At 42.7% G+C, this 18548-nt stretch overlaps 1 protein-coding gene across 2 annotated transcripts in view; it reads right to left on the reverse strand.

The window, feature by feature from the left end:
• Positions 1-18548, reverse strand: part of LOC119374689 (RNA-binding protein 39) — a 69484-nt gene that overhangs the window by 26665 nt on the left and 24271 nt on the right. For both annotated transcript variants that reach the window (XM_037644874.2, XM_037644865.2), the window contains 3 exons: positions 9158-9272; positions 5098-5190; positions 3150-3633 (listed from right to left, as the gene is read on the reverse strand). In XM_037644874.2, coding sequence (XP_037500802.1) covers positions 3150-3633; positions 5098-5190; positions 9158-9272 — 692 coding nt within the window. The remainder of the gene's footprint in view (positions 1-3149; positions 3634-5097; positions 5191-9157; positions 9273-18548) is intronic.

Here is an 18548-nt window from a genome sequence, read left to right on the forward strand (position 1 = left end):
CACACACCGATGCACCAGTGTCAACTTCAACATAATCGGCAAAACGTACGCCCCGAAGAGTGTCGCGCAATGCCACTGGCATGAGCTCCTCAGCCCCGTCCACGTCGACGTCACAACTATCCTGCGCACTTCCAGCTGCAAATCCACTGTGGCGGAAACAGTTTGCGATTGTGGTCGCGGTCACCTGTTCCCACGCGCGCACCAACATGTGCATGGCAGTGAGCAGCGTAATGCCGAAGTCCTTCCTGTCGCCCGCGCACAAAATCATTCTCTCCAGCATGTGACGCCTATAAAAGCACTTGATGTTCCTTATCACACCCTGGTCCATTGGCTGTAGGGCCGCAGTCGTATTTGCTGGAAGGAACACTAACTTTGTTGCTCTCAGCTCAATGTCGACTTTGTGCGCCGAACAGTTGTCGACGACAAGAAGAACGCGTCTGCCGCCCAGTTCCATTCGCCTGTCGAATTTCAGTAGCCACTTCCTGAATAGGTCACCTGTCATCCAGGCTTTCTTGTTTGCGGCGTACTCCGTCGGCAGTGACCGAATGTTTTTGAAGCACCATGGCTTGAGTGCTTTGCCAATCACAAAAAGGGGGACCTTTTCCGTACCGGTCATATTTGCTGCGCTCTTTGCTGCGCTCTTTGCTGCGCTTGACGCTCTTTGCTGCGCTTGCCGCCGGCACAGCTGTCTCCCTTGTAGGTGATCGTCTTGTCTGGCTGCAACTTGAAAAATAACGCTGTCTCGTCAGCGTTAAACACATCCTGTGGTGAGTAGCTCTCCAAGTACTGCTGCAGGGTGTCGCTTCTCCAAGTAGCGCATGTTTCGGCGTCCACTTACTTTGCCTCGCCGGATAACGTGCGGAATACGAGATTGTGCCGCTCCCTGAAACGATGAAACCATCCCTCAGAGGTGACAAAGTCTTCAATGTCCAAGCGCAGGGCGAAATCGGCTGCTTTGGCCATGATGATAGGGCCGCTCAATGCGATACTCTGGGCTCTCATTTCTTTAACCCAGATAATCAAAGCCGACTCCAGTTCCGGGAACTTCGCTGTCCTTAGCCTTTTTCGACTGGCGCCAAAATCCTCGGCTTCATAGGCGTTTTCAATGGCCGTCCTGTTGCGTATGTAGGTTGACAACGTGCTCGGAGGTATGCCGTGCTTCCTCGCAATTTCGTATTTGCTCGAGTTCCCTTGGTCAACCTCTCGCAAAATCTCCACCTTCTCCTTGACAGTCTTCGCGCAGTAGTTTCCCCGCGGCATCTTGCAACTTCGATGCGGAATAAGACGGCTTGACGGCGTGAACGAACAACGTGCTCGAGGAACAAAGTGACGCTGCCGGGTGCGGCCTAGGACTGCTAGGACTACTCCGCCGACTCCTCGGCGTCCCGTGGGTCCCGCGTATACAAGTAGCGCCAGGCGCTGAGATAGCGGGAGGGCTACGGAAAAAAAAAAGTTTGCTCCCTGGATTTCGGAGGCCATACTTTGCTCGCCCTTTGCTCGGAGGCCACTTGAAGCTCGAAAAAAAAACCGGTCGTGCCACCTATCGTTCGGCCGTAAAAGCTTCCACTAGTGTTTGACGATGATGACGCTCGGCGGCGCGCGCTTCGAATTATCCGTAGAGGCGGCAATTTCTGTTCGAATTAACAAATCGTTTTACACATGGTCCCCTATGCACTGCGGAACGGACTGCGGCGACCATTTCGAATTATCCAAAATTTCAAATTAATGAGGTGTGAATTAACGAGCTTTCACTGTAGCTGAATACAGTAAAAGCTCGTTAATTCGACACCCGTTAATTCGGAAATTCGGATAATTCGGACGGCTCTATTGGTCCCGGCCAAAGTTCATGTTAATCTATGGGACCAAACCTTCGTTAATTCGTCAGAATTGGGCTCCGCACCACTTAATTCGGACAAATTCTGACGGCTGCCGCTACACAAATGTGTGGTAAAGCAGCGCTGGCACCACTGGGGCGAAACCGAAACTTGAGTGACATCGCCATCGCACCGTTCGGTGACGCTGCGATCGCAGCGTCACCGAACGTCGGCGTCTTCTTTCTTCGCTCCACTGCGCCTCCGACGCCATTTTCCCTTGTGTTGTGTCAACACCGTCTCTTCTTGCGGAGTTCTTGTTTTTTCCCGTTGTGACCGTGTTTACATGTGAGGCCCGAGCATGCGGCAGTAGCCGACGGTGGCATCGACGAGGTGTCAGCAGAGTCCACCGACGGTGACTGCCCGACCTTCGATGCTGTCCTTCCCACAGATATGACCCTTCAGGACTACATCGCGATTGATGATTGTGTCGCCACGACTGGTCTCCTGCCCGATCAAGAAATTATTAATGATGTCGCGACCAAGAAATTATTAATGATGTCGCGACCTCATCGCACCTCACGGGAAGTCTCGGAGGCGCTTTTGATATTAGAGGGCGTTTGCCTGAGCACTTCCGACAGTTTGCGTGCTGTTGGCCATTTGGAAAAGTTAAGAAAAATTGTAATGTAAGCCGGAATCTGCGTGAAAACGCAGACGACCATTACAAAATACTTCAGCAAATAAAGGTATGCTTCTCCAACTTGATTTTAATATCGTTTTTCCTGTTCATTCGTTAATTCGGCATTCGGTTAATTCGGACATTTTTTCCGGTCCCGTGAAATCCGAATTAACGAGCTTTTACTGTAGTGGCATCTGCTCTGCTGTCCTGTCAGTAGTGGCTGTTCAAGTAGGTTTCAGACAGTTGCTGAAGACTGAAGAGAAGCAATAAATGTTGATGTCCGCACTGTCGCATACAAGGCTTGCTATTTCAGACGAAGGTCACTGCATAAATGTTTAACCCAGATATAGCGGATCTGAAGGGGATCACAAAAAAGTTTTATATAAGTAATTCAACATATAAAATATTTTATATACCAAAAATGTCTGAGGAGAATTTCACAACTGTGTGATATACGGAATAATGAGTCATAAGTGGGTTCATATATATGGGGGTTCGACTGTAATGGAATTTAGCAATACTAATCTGGGATAAGTGCACTAATGGCAAATTTGTCATTATACACTAAAGATACAGGGGTGAGAGCAAATAAAAAAAAAAAGGCCTACTGCTCACAAAAAGCATCCACTGCCACACAGCATTGAAATCATGTGGCTCACCTTCCGCAAGTTTGGCCATCAGCTGTAGACGCCCAGTAGCACCCAGGTCAATGCCGCTTCGGTCCAGCTCCTCACTGTCCAAGAAGCTGGGTGCCTGAGACACATCAGTGCGTTCCGTCACATGGCCTACTTTCATGGGTCTGCCCGCTAGTTCAAAGCCGTTCAACTGCTCCAAAGCCTTCTTTGCATCTTCCGAGTCGTGGAATGTGATGAAACCATAGCCCTTGGAGCGGTTGGTCTCCATATCCTTGATGAGCTCTATCTTGTCTATTTTGCCAAATGGTTCAAAAATGCCCTTGAGCATTTCTTCTGTAATGTTGAAATGCAACGAGCCAACATAGAGGCGCATTGGCCCTACATTTCCTCGTTGCAAAGTGCTGTTGCTTGTGCTAGCATTTTGTGCAGCAGCCCGGTTCCTTTCTGCTTGTGTTGGCTGCACCACTATGGGGATTCCAAACAACTTCTGCCCATTCAATCCCATGGCCTGCATTGAGATAAGGAAAGATTTCTTGAACTATGAAATTATAATTAGCATTGATATAAAAAATCAAAGAGATTGCAGATGTAGCTGATATTTATGATTAATCTGATGAATGGACGAAAAGTTTTGGACCAGACTGATAAAGACTGACATAAGTCTGCAATAACGCACACCAAAGTGATGAGCACAGAAAACCTTGCACTATGCATAAATTGTATAAATTTGCAGGAATCCCTACAGGTGACATCTCAATGGCATCTTGGCAACATGTGCAATTTCTTGTGAGCTGATGAATGCTGGGTGGGGCGGTGATTGATGCAACTTCATTGCTACTCGTCACCACAGCAAAGTTCAGCTCTAACAAGCATATGAACGTACTGTTGCACATCTTTTTCTTTTTGTTTTTTTTTGCTGTAGGTGAAGTCCTACTAAACTCAAACAGTGTCTAACTGGATATAACCAAGTAAAATTTAATTCCTCCGTGTATTTGAAAGCTGGCTTTATCAAAGTAAAATTGTCCTGCCAAGGGCTATAACGCACTAAATTTACCTCCGAAGCAAAAAAAATGACTGTTCTTTGGCTGGCTTCATCACTTTCATGCAATCAGTCAAGCATTTTTTTTGTCTCTTGGCAGAACTAACCCTATCATCAACTAAAGGAGCTGAATGAGGCTTGTACTTTTCATGCGTGTGTGTACGCGTGCGTGTGTGCATGTGGTTGCCTTTTATTCTTTCCTTTGTCATTTTCCAGGATAGAAAGCTGCCATTTGTTGCTTTTCATGTCAGTCCTAAGTATTCAGGGGGGCAAGTGCGCTATTTTTGCTTGCTTGCTTTAGATGTTTTTGTAATTAACATTTCCTGAAGATGGTTTTCATGCTACTGTGCATGTGAAGTCTTCCTTTTCTTTTTCCTGCACTCACTGGGCATTAAACCGTAAATCAATAGCTCTACTACACAGGACAGGACTTTGAGAACAAGCCAACACAAAAACCTTGTGATTTTAGGATGAGTGAGGGTGATAAATGCCTTAAATTAGGAACTACACTCAAACCTCTATATAGTGGACACGGATATAACGAGTTATCAGTTATAACGAAGCAAATGAAGAATAGTCTTGTCATAGATACAGTGCTAAAAATAAACATTTTAATAAACGAGTTAATATTTCATTGAGCTGCATCTCTATACCTTAGCGCAGAGTACATATGTGTGCACCTTCTCTTTTCAAATAAAGTGCTAAAATTCGGGCTAGCTGGTCTTGATTCATCTTCTAGCTTAATAGCTCTAGAATGTCGCAAGAGACATAGAAGTGCTCACTGACAGCACTGTCCATATGTACCAGTCTTTTCTGCCGTTTTCGGGCTGGTTTAGATGAACCTTCTCATTGGTGACCAGTTCACCATTATATTCTGTTCTTAGTGGGTATACTGTAAGAAAATTGAGAATTAAAAAAAAAATAGCAACTTACCAATGGTACAGACTCCACATCTTGAAATTCAACGTACGCAATGCCCTTTGACCTCCGTGTCTTGTTGTCCATGATCAGCCGTACATCTCGGACCTGTGTTGGACGTAAGAAATGAATTTGCTTAGAATACAGTAAAGTGTACAAAAGACAAAATTTTGCGGAAACACCGGCCAGCAGTTATTTATAGAGTATGATCAGTGCATCTCTCAAAGGGGCCATGCAAAACTTTTTCAGCATGGTCAGGAAACGCTGCCAATCGGTAGTCGACGCACCCGAGAACATGTGAGCCAAACATTAAAGCGCAGCATGCAGCCTGGAATTTACAATTAATTCTCAGGGTCAGCTAGAAATTGCTCACTCTTCTCGCGACAAATGGTGCCGGAAACCCAAATTACCGCACCATAAACCCAAAATCCATGGCTATTGGCTGATTCGCGCATCATGAGCTGCATAGTTACTGCAGCTGCCGCGGGATGCTGCAATGTGCCGCTCACTCGTTGCGATCACACTGAAAGTAAGCAAGCTGCAAGTTCAAAGAAAAAAAGTACTCAAGGTCATGACGTGTGCTGATGAACGGAAGTAGCTTCTTGCCCCCTTTTCATTGCCACTTGTGTAGCTTTCAGTGCACTTGCTGGTATGAAAGAAGAGATTAAGCGCTTAAAGCACGCTACAGATCCTTGTAACTCCGCTCATACTTGACGGATTCTTAATTTTTGCAGCAGTCGATTCGTAAGGCAATAAACTCCTTTGATGAAGCCATTCAATGATTATTTGGAAAAGTGTAGGGCCCCTTTAAGACTGCTACAGCTAATATGCTGGCTACTCACAGAGAAAATTTTTGCAGTTTGGAGGCATAGGTGCTTGGGGAGACAGTGCACTTCAATTCAGGATGCATGTTGTAGAAGATGACACACTGGTACAGGTCACTATGGGACCTTTTTAGGTGACATTTAAGTGATCGCGTGTCATAGGCCATATGTGTATCATATGACTCTCTAGTAAATAATCTGCAGACGGTGCAAAGGTTGGATCAAATAGCTGGTAGTTTGTTGTGCCCTTTCTTCTCACATGCATACCATATTTACTCACATAAGCATCACACTTGGGTAATGATCACACCCTCAAATTTGGTCACCAAAATTTGTGACTTTTTTTTGTCTTCCCACATAACGATCGCATCCAGAACTTACCGTCATGGCAATGATAGTTATTGGTGTTATGACACCACATGTTCCCAATTTTTCGAGGTGGACACTGCACAGATCATGCAGTGGCACCTTGCTTCGTACCATTTTGCCATGAATGCAGTATGCAAGTTACACATCTGCCTTAGAAGCTATTGAGTATCTGCTCAAGTATAGCACTGTGCCACTTATCTTCTCCAACAGTGACACTGGATGCACTGTACCAAACGATCAGAAAGAGCTCACGGACGCACAGAGATGTGGGACAAGCACAGACACATCGTACACATTCTCACCTGTGCTAACTTTACGACGCCACACGCAGTGCATTACTCAACGACAAAAGGCTTTGCTTTGCTGTTACTAAATTGCCATAGTGGCATGGGAGTTTGCAACATGTTTACACTTTTTTCGGTCCAGCATGATCACCGGCTTATATGTGCCTCGCAACAAGCACTTCCTCTGTCTCCGCACGTGAACAGATAAAGGTTGCGCTTGGCTCTCAGTATGCCCTTATGCGATTCTTACTTTGAACTTGTCAAAAGAAGCGTTGGTTCGACGCTGTTTACAGGCACGCGGTTATTTTTTTTTAAAAAGGCGCTGCCAGTAGCACCAGTGCATAAATTTCCATAGCAACAAATAATTGAAAGTCTGCAGACATTGTGAATTTTGTTAGACCTGCCATTACCATTATATTTTTCTTTATCTTTCTTGGTTTCTGACGCAGCCATTTCATGCGAAGAGGGTGTGAATAAAAAGGTGAGCTTTCAAATCACATTAAAATGGCAGTGCTTGGCAGCAGGAAAGACTGAGAAATGCCTCCGTGAACCTCAGTTCTCGCGCAATTTTGAGCTCATTTCTCATTATCAACGCTAACAAAATCACTTTCTCAAGCACAGTGTGCTTTGGGCTAAATAGTTTTGATACAGCATAGATAAAGGCAAATATGCAAGCACTGGAAATTCCCAAAAAAGCTGTATCCACATTCTTTTTGAAATTTTTGCAATCACACACATACTGCCGTCCTTTCATCGAGCAATTTACCAAAGCGAAGTGAATGTGTGCCTGAACACAAATGTACGCCTTTTCCAGCCAAATTCTTTGGTAACGCTCATAGCAGCCATCGTAAAAATTTTGACCTACAACTTGACTTTTTCCTGAAAATTTTACCTTGCGTAATGCTCACACCCCCAAATCTCTCAATTTTAAGAGAGAGAAAAAAAAGTGTGATTATTATACGAGTGAATACGGTACTAGGCAAAGCTACCTGGTGTCGGGCATGATGTGAGCACCACTTGTAAGCTGGGGGTTCAAGTTAATGCTAACACAATCTGCAGTCAGGAGGAGGAGAGTGGCACCGGCTGTGCCACCATTACAGAAGCAGCAGCTCTGCCACGACCAACTTTTTTATAACAGCAGAGCTGTTCTAGGCCTGGGCCTGGTGCCAGATGAGTGTCCGCAGTTCTCACGCTCCGATTCCCAGATACACCCATAGTTGGTGTAACTGCCTAAAGACGAGGCAACAGGCTATGGGTATAACAGCTGGGGTTTACGTACGCCACTTCCTTTCCCAAGATGGGCACGACTTCTCGTACGTTCGAGGAAGAAGCTGCTCGTCGCGAGAGGCACCGGGAGTTGGCACAAGAGCGCTTCATTGTACTGACGGCTTGCACTGCGTGAAAATGGCTCGACATTTTTGTAGGCTTGTCTGAATAGAAAATTTTAGGTTCGGAACGAATAGTAATTTGGTCGAATAATTTTGAATCGAATTCGAATAGTATATATCACATATTATAAAGAAAAATGAGCATATTTATCATGACCCAACTCACCCGCACAATATATTTTAAAATTGAAACAAGGCATGTGCAAATGCAGTTTTTTTTATTGGTTCAAAGGGAAGTGAAAGCAACTTTGAAAAGTAGCAGGATTTGACTTTCGGTAGAATGCAAGTGATAACCTGTAAAATCTTACGTTTTAAAAATTACTACACCTAAGAGCATATAAGGCAGTATAACAAGCTTTTAAGCTTAAAAAATGATGAATCGCTGGCAAGGTAATATGTTCCATTTAACCCTGAACTGGGGCTTCACGGCAGTGCAGATCTGCCCTGGAGAGGCGTATTCACGGTAGGTATAGCACCCCTCCACTGCAGTGAAACCACCTTTACAGAGAAGTCTCATGCGGTTTATATACATGTCTGTTCATTTCGAATACTTCGAAATTTCGGATAATTTAGGTAAATACGCGTCGAAGCAAATTCGAATACTGTAATATTCGTTCGAATTCGAAATGCTCGAATATTCGCACAAGCCTAGTACTTTGTTTTTTTCCTTCATGCAACCAAGTTGTAACAATAGCATTTTCATGTCACTTGAATATTATTGTAAGAGGGTTCAACAGCTGAAGACTACAGTGTCCCTATTGAGTATTTAACCACATTGTGAAATAAATAAATATGATCATCTGAAGAGTGGGACAAATTCTTGTCACTGTGAAATAAATGCCTAATATGGACCTTTTAATGGAGCAGGGGAGCACCTCCTTTCTGGACTAAGGCACAGGCATACAAAGGCTAATGTTTGGGGGATCATGCATATTCACTACAGCCCAAAGGGGGATTATGGCGGCACCCAGGGGCCCTTCAATGTAAAGGTGTATAGGATTGCGGAATACCCAATGCAATGGGTTTCACGCATAAAGCTGCTCCAATTGTTTCAGTATTGCTCCATTTGTTCAAATACCCTGCCATCCCAAGAAATGTCACCTATTGCTATGGTCATACCCACAACAGCCTTTATTCATTCACTATACCATGATGACATCTTATGTGCACATTGGAGAGACCGCTTCAGAAAAGTATAATGCTGGCTCACCTTGCCTACAGCTGAAAAAAACTCCTCCAAGTCCCGCGCACGGATGCGTTGAGAAAGCTGCATGCAGAAGACCGTCCGCATGTCTCTCTCTTCAGGTGTAATGTCATCCAAGCCCCTACGCATAATGATAGAAAATACTTTTATCTGAATTGCTGTACCTTTTCAAAGGTTACTACATATGGTTTAAGGAGAAAAAGATAATAAAAAGCTAGCACATAACAAAAGAGAACAATCTAAACACATCTTCAAAAGCAAAAATTAGCTTACCACATCTAGATTCAATGGCACACTTCTGATTAATACATTTGACAGCAGGTTTAAAAAATATTAGATTACTTTTGCAGAGAATGAACTCTTTAAGGCACTCACTGTCTTAAAAAAAAATTGTTTAAATAAACCAGCAGTTTGGCCAAACATGAAATGAACATCAGATTACATTAGTATGTTTTTTTTTTTAGTAGTGGAAATGCTGACAAAGAAGCATTATTATAAGCAAAAATCTACTGGAGTACAAAAAAGCAATCTTGGTTACGTGCGATGGAGTGCTACCATAAACACTCGACATCACATTCAAAGCCAGTCACCAAAGAAGTTGTACAAATTGCCTGTGATATTGAAAAAGTTTTTTTATTTACCGCACTTACCCAAATCTAACGTGGACTTTTTTTTGGATAAAACAAGTCCAAAAATTGGTGTGCACGCTAGAATCAAATATGAACTCAAAATCAGGCTTGCAGCGTTGGCAAGTACCTCCTGGCAGAAGGGTCAAATGCAGTGTCATCAACATCACAAAATAGCGAGGAGCACATTTTTATCATGAGTTTAAAGAGCTCGTGTCGGTTTATTTTGCGCGTGACTAAGACCTGTGAGTGTCGTAGCTATTCCCCATGAAGTGCAAGTGGTAATGCACCGCTTTCGTTATGAAAGCTCACGTCAAAGGAAAGTCAGTTTTCATGCTGAAGATACCTGCATCGAGTCTTTTTTGTATGCCTGAGCACTGTGACTGTGAGTAGTGCAAACAAAGCTTGTCAACCAGGAAGTTTCAACGGCTCAATAAGGAGAAAATATGCCAACTTTGAACACCAGCTTGCATATCGTCAGAAGCAACTAGTACATATAGATCGAACGTGTCAAGGTAGTGGCCGTTCTAATGGCACGTGATTGAGGTGTATTCAGAAGTGCTCAGCCAGCAAAACTAGATGGCAGAAGGAAAGGTACTGCCAGGAAAATAAATTTCCCATTCTATGAAGGCAAATTGTGCTTGTCACTTTTTTCTATTTGTCAACATAGCAGCATGTCAGGTTATTTTTTTATTTTTTAACCCGCAAAAATTGGGTGCAAGTTAGATTCAAGTAGATATGGCATTTAACAGCTCTAGAATGGAATAAAGAAGAAAATGCATCCACAAGAATGCAACAGCTGGACAGCCCAAAATGACTTACTTAATGTTGGTTTCAAAATATGAAGTGTGGTTTGTAGAGCGAAGCTGTATATGGCTAGTCAATTCATCCGTCGCTACCTGCACACCGAACATTTCATGTATTTCTGAATAGAAATTATTAACATATGTGTGTCCCTGAACTCTTCCAAGAAGAAAGTTAAAGCTTATCTCCTTTCCTATCCTAATGATTAATAAATAGTGTAAAAGAAATTTTATGATGTTGGAAGTTTTTCTTTGATTTGTAATTTTTTTAAATCATCATTTATGACTGTAAAAGTATGCACCTTGTTCCGTTGTTTACTTTCATGAAACTATTTTTTGCATGTGTGATAGCGTATAGTGTTGTCGTTTTTGTTGCTGCATGCTCCGAGCGTGTGCATTCGTGTGCTCGGGTCCCCGCCAGGAAGAGCACGTCTGCCTTCTGCCCTTGTAACCCATGCGAAGCACAGTGAAATAAACACTGTGATAAACCAAAACGACTTCTTTTTGGCCGAGTTGGTGCTTACATTGCTTAGGTATACTTGACTGTGGCGCAAAATACATTTCATGAAAAAGGGGGCGTAGAGAAGAAACAGAAGCGGCGCTTCACTTTCTTTTCTTCTCTATGCCCTTTTCACTAAACGTATCTTGCGCCACAGTCAAGTGTACCTACGCCGCTTCACTTTCTTCTCTTCTCTATGCTTTACTTTCTTCTCTTCTCTATGTTCAGGAAATTTTCCTTGCCTGTGTCCATAAGAATCTTCATGTGTGGACTATGACAGCTAAATTTTCTGGGTAGCCAGTGCTCTCCAACGAAGACAAATGTTCCTAGGCAGCTATGCTTGACAGCCCGCTATTGCTGCAGCATCAAGCAAGACAGTTCATCTGTGGCCACCTTTGCAGCTATGTCTCATTTCTGTTAAAGGGGTACTGACATGACTTTAATTTGTTTTCTTGCATCAAATGAAAGGCCAAGCCCTCAAGAGCCTATAAAATGTAATGCTAAGCGCGAGTGCACCCTGAAAAAATAATTGCAGTATGTTTATAAAAGCTAGTTTCGGTTCCTACTGTACCCTGATGTCACAACACGGTATGACGTTTCCACGGCCGCTCCACCCGTGGCTCCGTTGGCGACGCGCAAGCGGCCATTTTTAATGTTTTGGTGACGCACCAGCAACTATTTTGGGAGTTTTGGTACCTGACGTCATCACAACTAGCCAGACTGCTGCGTGAAGTTACCAGAATTAACACTGTAGCCTGATATCAATCTAGTGCCGATGTCGGTAGGTGCACCAAAATTAAAATAAAATATCTTGTTGAGCTTCGCACTTACTCGGAGCCGTCTCTATATACAGGAGATTTTTATGGCAGAGTAAACCTGCATTTGGAAAATGGTGTCAGTACCCCTTTAACTACCTATTTTGCATCTCCTATAATTTTAATTTATTAGGCAATAAAGCTTGTCAATGGCCACATGGTGTGATGCAGACATACTGCCACCTTGGATAGATGCTTTGTGCACTGTGATCTAATAAGATCTTTAAGGGGATATATGGGTCTCAAAAATAAATTTTATTAGTTGGGTGAACAGAATGAAATTTAATGCACTTATTTATTTTTCTGCAAGTTCCTAATGTCCTTATAATTGTTCTAATGGAGATTCCATCTGCATTCGAACAAAATATCTGGAATTTCTAAAATATATATTTAGCATATTTCTTACGAGGCTTTTTGGCAACTTCGCTTTGTCAAACACAGAAACAGTACACTGGAACCTCACTTGTACATCCCTCGGTCTTGAGACAACCCGCACTTTACGACGAATTGGTTCAGTCCCGGAAAAACCTCTATAGAAATAATGTCTTAAAAACCTTGGTTATACAATGCAATTTTAAGCCAACCTTGCATACAACGACAACTCTGACACCGTCTAAGAAAAAAAAAAAATTACAAATCTTTTTACTCAAATTAACGAGCACCAAATTTTTGCGGGTTTAAAATAAAAACGTACCAGAGTGTAACTAGCTTTTTAGTTTAAAAGTGACGCGCCTCTATGTTGATGATGAGCTTGTCGACCAGCTGAAGCTACTCTGTGTACATCAAGCCTGTCTCGGTAATGGCCCTGAAATACGCCTGTGAGCGTATCCAGTTCAAATGAACTACCAGGAGAATAAATTTTCCATTCTAAATAAATGTCTATCATGAAGTGCAATCAACTAGCACAAGTTTCAGTCTTGTTATAAGGCATACTGTATCTGTCTTACTTTACTTTTTTTCGAACTGTCAACCTAGCGGGATGCAAGTTTTTATTTTGCACCTGCGAATATTTGGTCAGAGTTAGATCTGAGTAAAAAAGGTAATGTTTTTTTTCTCTAATGGTATAAGAGTGTCGCCATAGAATGCAGGGTCGGCATTTTTAAGGTATGGCACCACCTTTGAAAATGCATTTTTTCTTCCCAAAAAAACTGATTTTTTAATTTTGAAATTCCAAGAACCCCCAAACATTAAAAAATATTTTGGCAAAAGAATTATGTTTCTATCTTATTTAGTTCCGAAGTTATAGCCAATTTTCGAACATGTGGTGAACGGTTGCGAAACCGAAACTAGTGTTGTGTGGTCACAGAAACTGATAAGTTAGCGAGCATCCACGGCAAATGTTGTAATTTTTCTGTTATGTTTTGGTTTGATAAGCATAAACTTATTTAAAGACAACTCTGTAAGTCTTTGTTTTCTCAAACGTTGCTTTAAATATCCGTAAGGGGGACGCGTGAAGCTAGGAGCGTACGTCTCTGTTGTTTACTTTGCGCGCACTTCATGCTACTGCTGTTATTGCTGTGTAGTTTATCATTTTTATGATGGTAATACAGTCGAGCCCGACTATATCGAACCCGTTTATATCAAATTATCCCGTATATCGAACAATTTCTAAACACGGTAAATTTACATTGAGAATATTTAGCAAAAGTTACTGTTACATCGAACGAAAACAGCAACGACAACCGATATATCAAACTCCATGTGCCTCAAAAGTGCCCCAGCAAGTTGGCTTTCCCTCGCGGTGGCGGGGAAAACTGCCGGCGCCACCCTAGAAAAAGTGGTTTAGACCCGGCTGTGCACGGGCGAACACCCCCCTGCACAAAATGATCCTGGCCTGCTCGCAGCGCCTACAGCCAATCAGAGGCCGTCGTGCTTTCTCCGAGGCGCGGAGGCGGTAGTAGAAGTGAGCGCCATTTTTTCTTTCTTTATGCTTGCGTGCCTACTGCTGCCTCTTTTCCTCGAGTCCTCATTCAGTGTGGTCCGTGCTGGTGGTGTTGCCTGTTAGCGCTCTGTGAACTTGCTTGGCGCGCTGTCGTCATGGCTTGTGCAAAGAGGCAGAATTTGCCGTTCGCCGCGAAACTCGAAATCATAAATCGAGTCGAGCGCGGTGAGAAGAAGTCAGACGTCGCCACCGCGTGCGGATCGACATTCGACGAGTTCGTCAGTGCGGACGATGATGTCGCCATCATGGGCCAGCTACAAGATGAGGACTACGTTGCAAATGTCGTACGACCACGAGCCAAAGCGACAGCAATAAGGAAATTGACGATGGCCCGTTGCCTACACCCTCCGAAGTGATTAGTGCACTTGCGTTGGTCCGGTGCTATTGCGTGAATATGAAAGGCTGCTCCGACTCGTTGGACAATGTGGAGGCGTGCGTGCTGTCAGAGGCAGCGAAGTCGTTGAAACAGAAGAAAATCCAGGACTATTTTGTTCCAAAGTAGGGCACGCAAGTAAGCCACCATATTAATAAAGTACTTTTCTTATTGGTATGTGCCTTTGTGTCATCAAATCCTATAGCAGGCCTATATCGAATTATGCCATATATCGAACTAATAAACGTTTTTTGGCGAGTTCGATATACATGGGTTCGACTGTAGAAGTGTAGCAGCTATTTTGAGAGAAGCAGGCATCTAACCTGGCCACCACACTATCGTAGCACGCTACACTAGGGACCAGTACCGTGTAGGCAAAGCCCAGAGTCAGTCGACTGGCGAAGCGAAACAACACTGGATGAAAAGACGGCAGAAACAAAACCCAAAAAAGAGATCATGGCATCTAAGGAGGGCCTTAGCTATGAGCCTGGTGGATTTGAACTGTTTAGGACATCATCCGGTTTGTACCAGCATTGTTTTTCTCGTTTTTCTCAAAACTTGATTTTTTGCACCTTTGTGTTGCGTGAACAGTTGTAACTTTATAAGGAATAAATCTTTTCCAATGAAACTTTGTATGCTCATTCTTTTATTACTGACCTGTGTAATGAACTAGGATAAATAAAAACGATTGGTAAGTTTTTATGTAAAAATGCTTTATTTCTAGCATTGGTAAAAAAGATGACCAATTTTTCTGTTTTCGTTGGTATTTTTACTGTAACTTGATTCCCAATCATCAGATGGCAGACATCCTAGTTCATTGCACAGTGTGTTAAGTTGGCTACCTTTGTGCCAAAAAGTTTATAATTCCGCCGCTCCATTCTCAAGTTATGACTGTTGGCGTAAAGGCCGAGTTTGGGCAATATTTTGTCAATAATAAATCCCATTCTGACTTTTTTCTGCATATGAACATCATTTAAAACAATCCTTTATAAGCCCATTTTAAAATAAAACTTTAAAAGTCAAAATTAAAAAAAGTTTGCAAAAAGGTGGTGACATACCTGCTCGCGATCACACTGAAAGTAAGGCCACGCGTTCAAAGCAGAAGAAAAAGAAAAGTAAGTGCTCAAGGTCATGATGTGCGCTGACGAACGAACTTGCCCGCTCGTCATCCACCCCTGCGTAGCTTTCAGCGCACTTGCAGATATAAGAGGAGAAAGCACTTAAAGCATGCAACAAATCCCTCTAACTCTGCTCGTACTCAACAGATTCTAAAAAATTTTGCAATATTCGATTGTGAGGCAAGAAACTCTGACTGAAGTCATTCAATGATTACTTGAAAAAGTGCTGCAGGGCCCCTTTAAGTGTATATGTGTGTCAAGTTTATAACAGCATATTTCAACTTGCTTCTCAGTTTTGGTAACATGCAATACGCTATGGAATGCGTATTGGAATGTGTATGCCAAAGAACTGGCCATTATTTCACTGTGATGCTACACCAAAAGATGACATCTGATGAAAGGCACTTATATTAGACAAATAGAAACATACCTTTCAGATTGGCAAGTCAGAGTAAGAAAACCTGCTGTTACTTCCTCTTTTACTACTTTTTAACGATGCACACGCATAAAATATTCAATTCGATATTCGAAGACAGGTGCGTTATCGCCTTACTCGTATTCGAAATATTCGATACTCACACACCCCTGAACTTATATGCAGTTTACACTGTACTTCGACTTAACGAAGTACAGCAACACCTCGTTAACTTGTAAATATTCAATACTGTATTCAATAAAATGAACAAAAACAGTGAAACAGGGTAAGCGTTATACGTCCCATGCATTTTTGGCCATTTTGAGGTACCGTTTTCTCAGGGACTAAAGGGGGCATCCACATAATTCATATATAATTTTTTTCCAAATTTTCCTCTCTTTTAACTGAAGCCGATTTATTTGAATCTGAATAATATTAGAATTTTGGTGAATTTTTAACCACTAGGACCCCAATTTTAAGTTGTTTCTGTAACACAAAAACAATAAAGTGTATAACTTCACTTTTGCTTCAGTAGTTGTAAACATTTATGTAGAATACAAAAAAAAATAATCAACTTGTTTTCTTGGAACAGATAGGAAATAATGGTACCTAAGCGATAAGAAACGTCGTTTTGAGACAATCGAGTTTACAGTTAGAAAACAGCTGAAAAATGAACATACTTTGCCACACACACCGTTCAACTATTTCGTTTAGTAGCTACAAGCTTGGTAATGATTCCCAATGTCAATTTTTCACTTTCGAGCCTGTCGCCTTTCTTGCCTTGCTTCTTTTATGAGCTGTCCTGCAGCTCTATCCGCAATGTATTGTCGATAGTGGTCAACTTTTTCCAACAAGTTGACTATTTTTGCCAAGCTTCAATCCTAATTATTTCAGAATTTTGGCTTGTGCGATACTGCCATCATTAAACAAAAGAACAACATCCAATGTCGCCATCCTTAAGACTGAAGCCTAAACAAAGACAGCAAGGACTCTGTGACGCAATTCCCATTAGCTCAAATCGTATAGCGTGCAGTTCGGTCTAATTGCATCACAAACAATATTCATGTCCATTAGATCATACCCGTTTGTCACCTTGCACGCAATTCGCCTCGAAGGACACTGAAAAGGCTGAGAGGTGCAACGATGAAGAGCTTGCTGGTTCAGCGTTCAGCACCTCAGTACGTCACCAGCATTTATTCGCATTTACAAAACAGCTGTATTGGTCGACATGGAATTCACCCTTGCTGAAGACCTTCTTTACCCTCAGCGTCTCCACTTATCGACAGGTACGACAGACACAAGGTGTAATGAAGCTAGGAGCTGAAAGTGTTCGAATAGACGCGCTCCAGAGAACAAGTGCGAATAAAAACGCGCACAGCATCTTCGGACTGCCTCAGAAGTTACCTGACAATTGCTTATACACAGCTCACTCCAGACAAGCATTTTGGCTTTGATACACAAAGTATTATTTTATTTATTTTTTTTTAAAGAAAAATGGACCATAAGCACGAAGCGCATACGAGGGGCTTGTCCTGGGATGCACCACTTGTTTCCGGAAGAACTAGTTTTCAGTCACAAAAATGCTTTTTAAGAAAGGCACAAATGTGGAAAATATGCACAAAGGTTTACACTTCCCAAATTGCAAAGGAGGAAAAGGTGATTCTTCTTTTCAAATTTTGCCTTACCCTGTGCCCTTAAAGGAGTGGTGTCATCAAATTTGCAGCTTGCGCGTTCTTTGTTGCAAACGTTTCCTATTGCTAAAGGAAGCACGATACACACTCCAAGATTTATGTATTCTCACTAAATAATTTAATATCGCCTTATTTATGTGAACGACTTTCGGTTTCGGTATCTGGGCACTAAGTTGGACACTGACATCACTGTGTAGGACGTTTGAACACTTGGGCCCACGAAGCTATGACACACACAGCGCTGCATTGTCCGCTCTTGCACACACATGCCAGCAAACGTCCAGATGCCTTCAACACCCGCTAAAATTCTCCAATAGAGAATATTAGTATGTACGGAATTTCAGGATACGCAGAGATATTTCCAGAGTACCGGACGATGGTATAGACAGCTTGTGACGCTTTGTGCAACCACAATTATAGATGCGTTTCTTTTAGGGGTGTGCGAATATTCGAAATTTCGAATATTTTTCTAATAGTGTTTGCTATTCGATTCGATTCGCACTGAAATTTTACTATTCGAACTATTCGAACTTCCCAAAGACAAATGCAGTCAACGTCCGGTTGAAAGTGACCCCTTCAGATTTTCAATATGCTTCACCTCATTACACTCTCGTATTGCGGCAAAGCTGCCTTTCAAGCTCCATTACGGTCGAACTTAGCCAAGAGACAGTCAACGTCCGATTGGAAGGGGCCCCTAGATTTTCAATATGCTTCACCTCCTCACACCCCCGTATTGCGGCAAAGCTGCCTTTCAAGCTCCGTTACGGTCGAACTTAGCCAAGAGACAGTCAACGTCCGTTTGGAAGTGGTCCCTAGATGTTCAATATGCTTCACATCATCACACCCTCGTATTGCGGCAAAGCTGCCTTTCAAGGTCCGCTACGGTCGCAAATGTATTAACTCAAGAAAACGCTGGTTCCAATATGGAGATGAAAGATGTGGCAGAGTTGGGGGCTCAATTAATGCTGTTTTGGACCTGAAATTTGGGCAGGAAGTCCGAAAAATCGGATGCCGAAGCTTTTTAGCATCCAAAATTTCTGATGTTCTTATATATCGACGTCTACGAGGCAGATTTGGAACTCTGGACTTGAAGGGAGCACACCCTTGTCTATTAC

The sequence above is a fragment of the Rhipicephalus sanguineus genome, chromosome 1, assembly GCF_013339695.2.
Source record: "Rhipicephalus sanguineus isolate Rsan-2018 chromosome 1, BIME_Rsan_1.4, whole genome shotgun sequence".
NCBI classification, from domain to species: domain Eukaryota; kingdom Metazoa; phylum Arthropoda; class Arachnida; order Ixodida; family Ixodidae; genus Rhipicephalus; species Rhipicephalus sanguineus.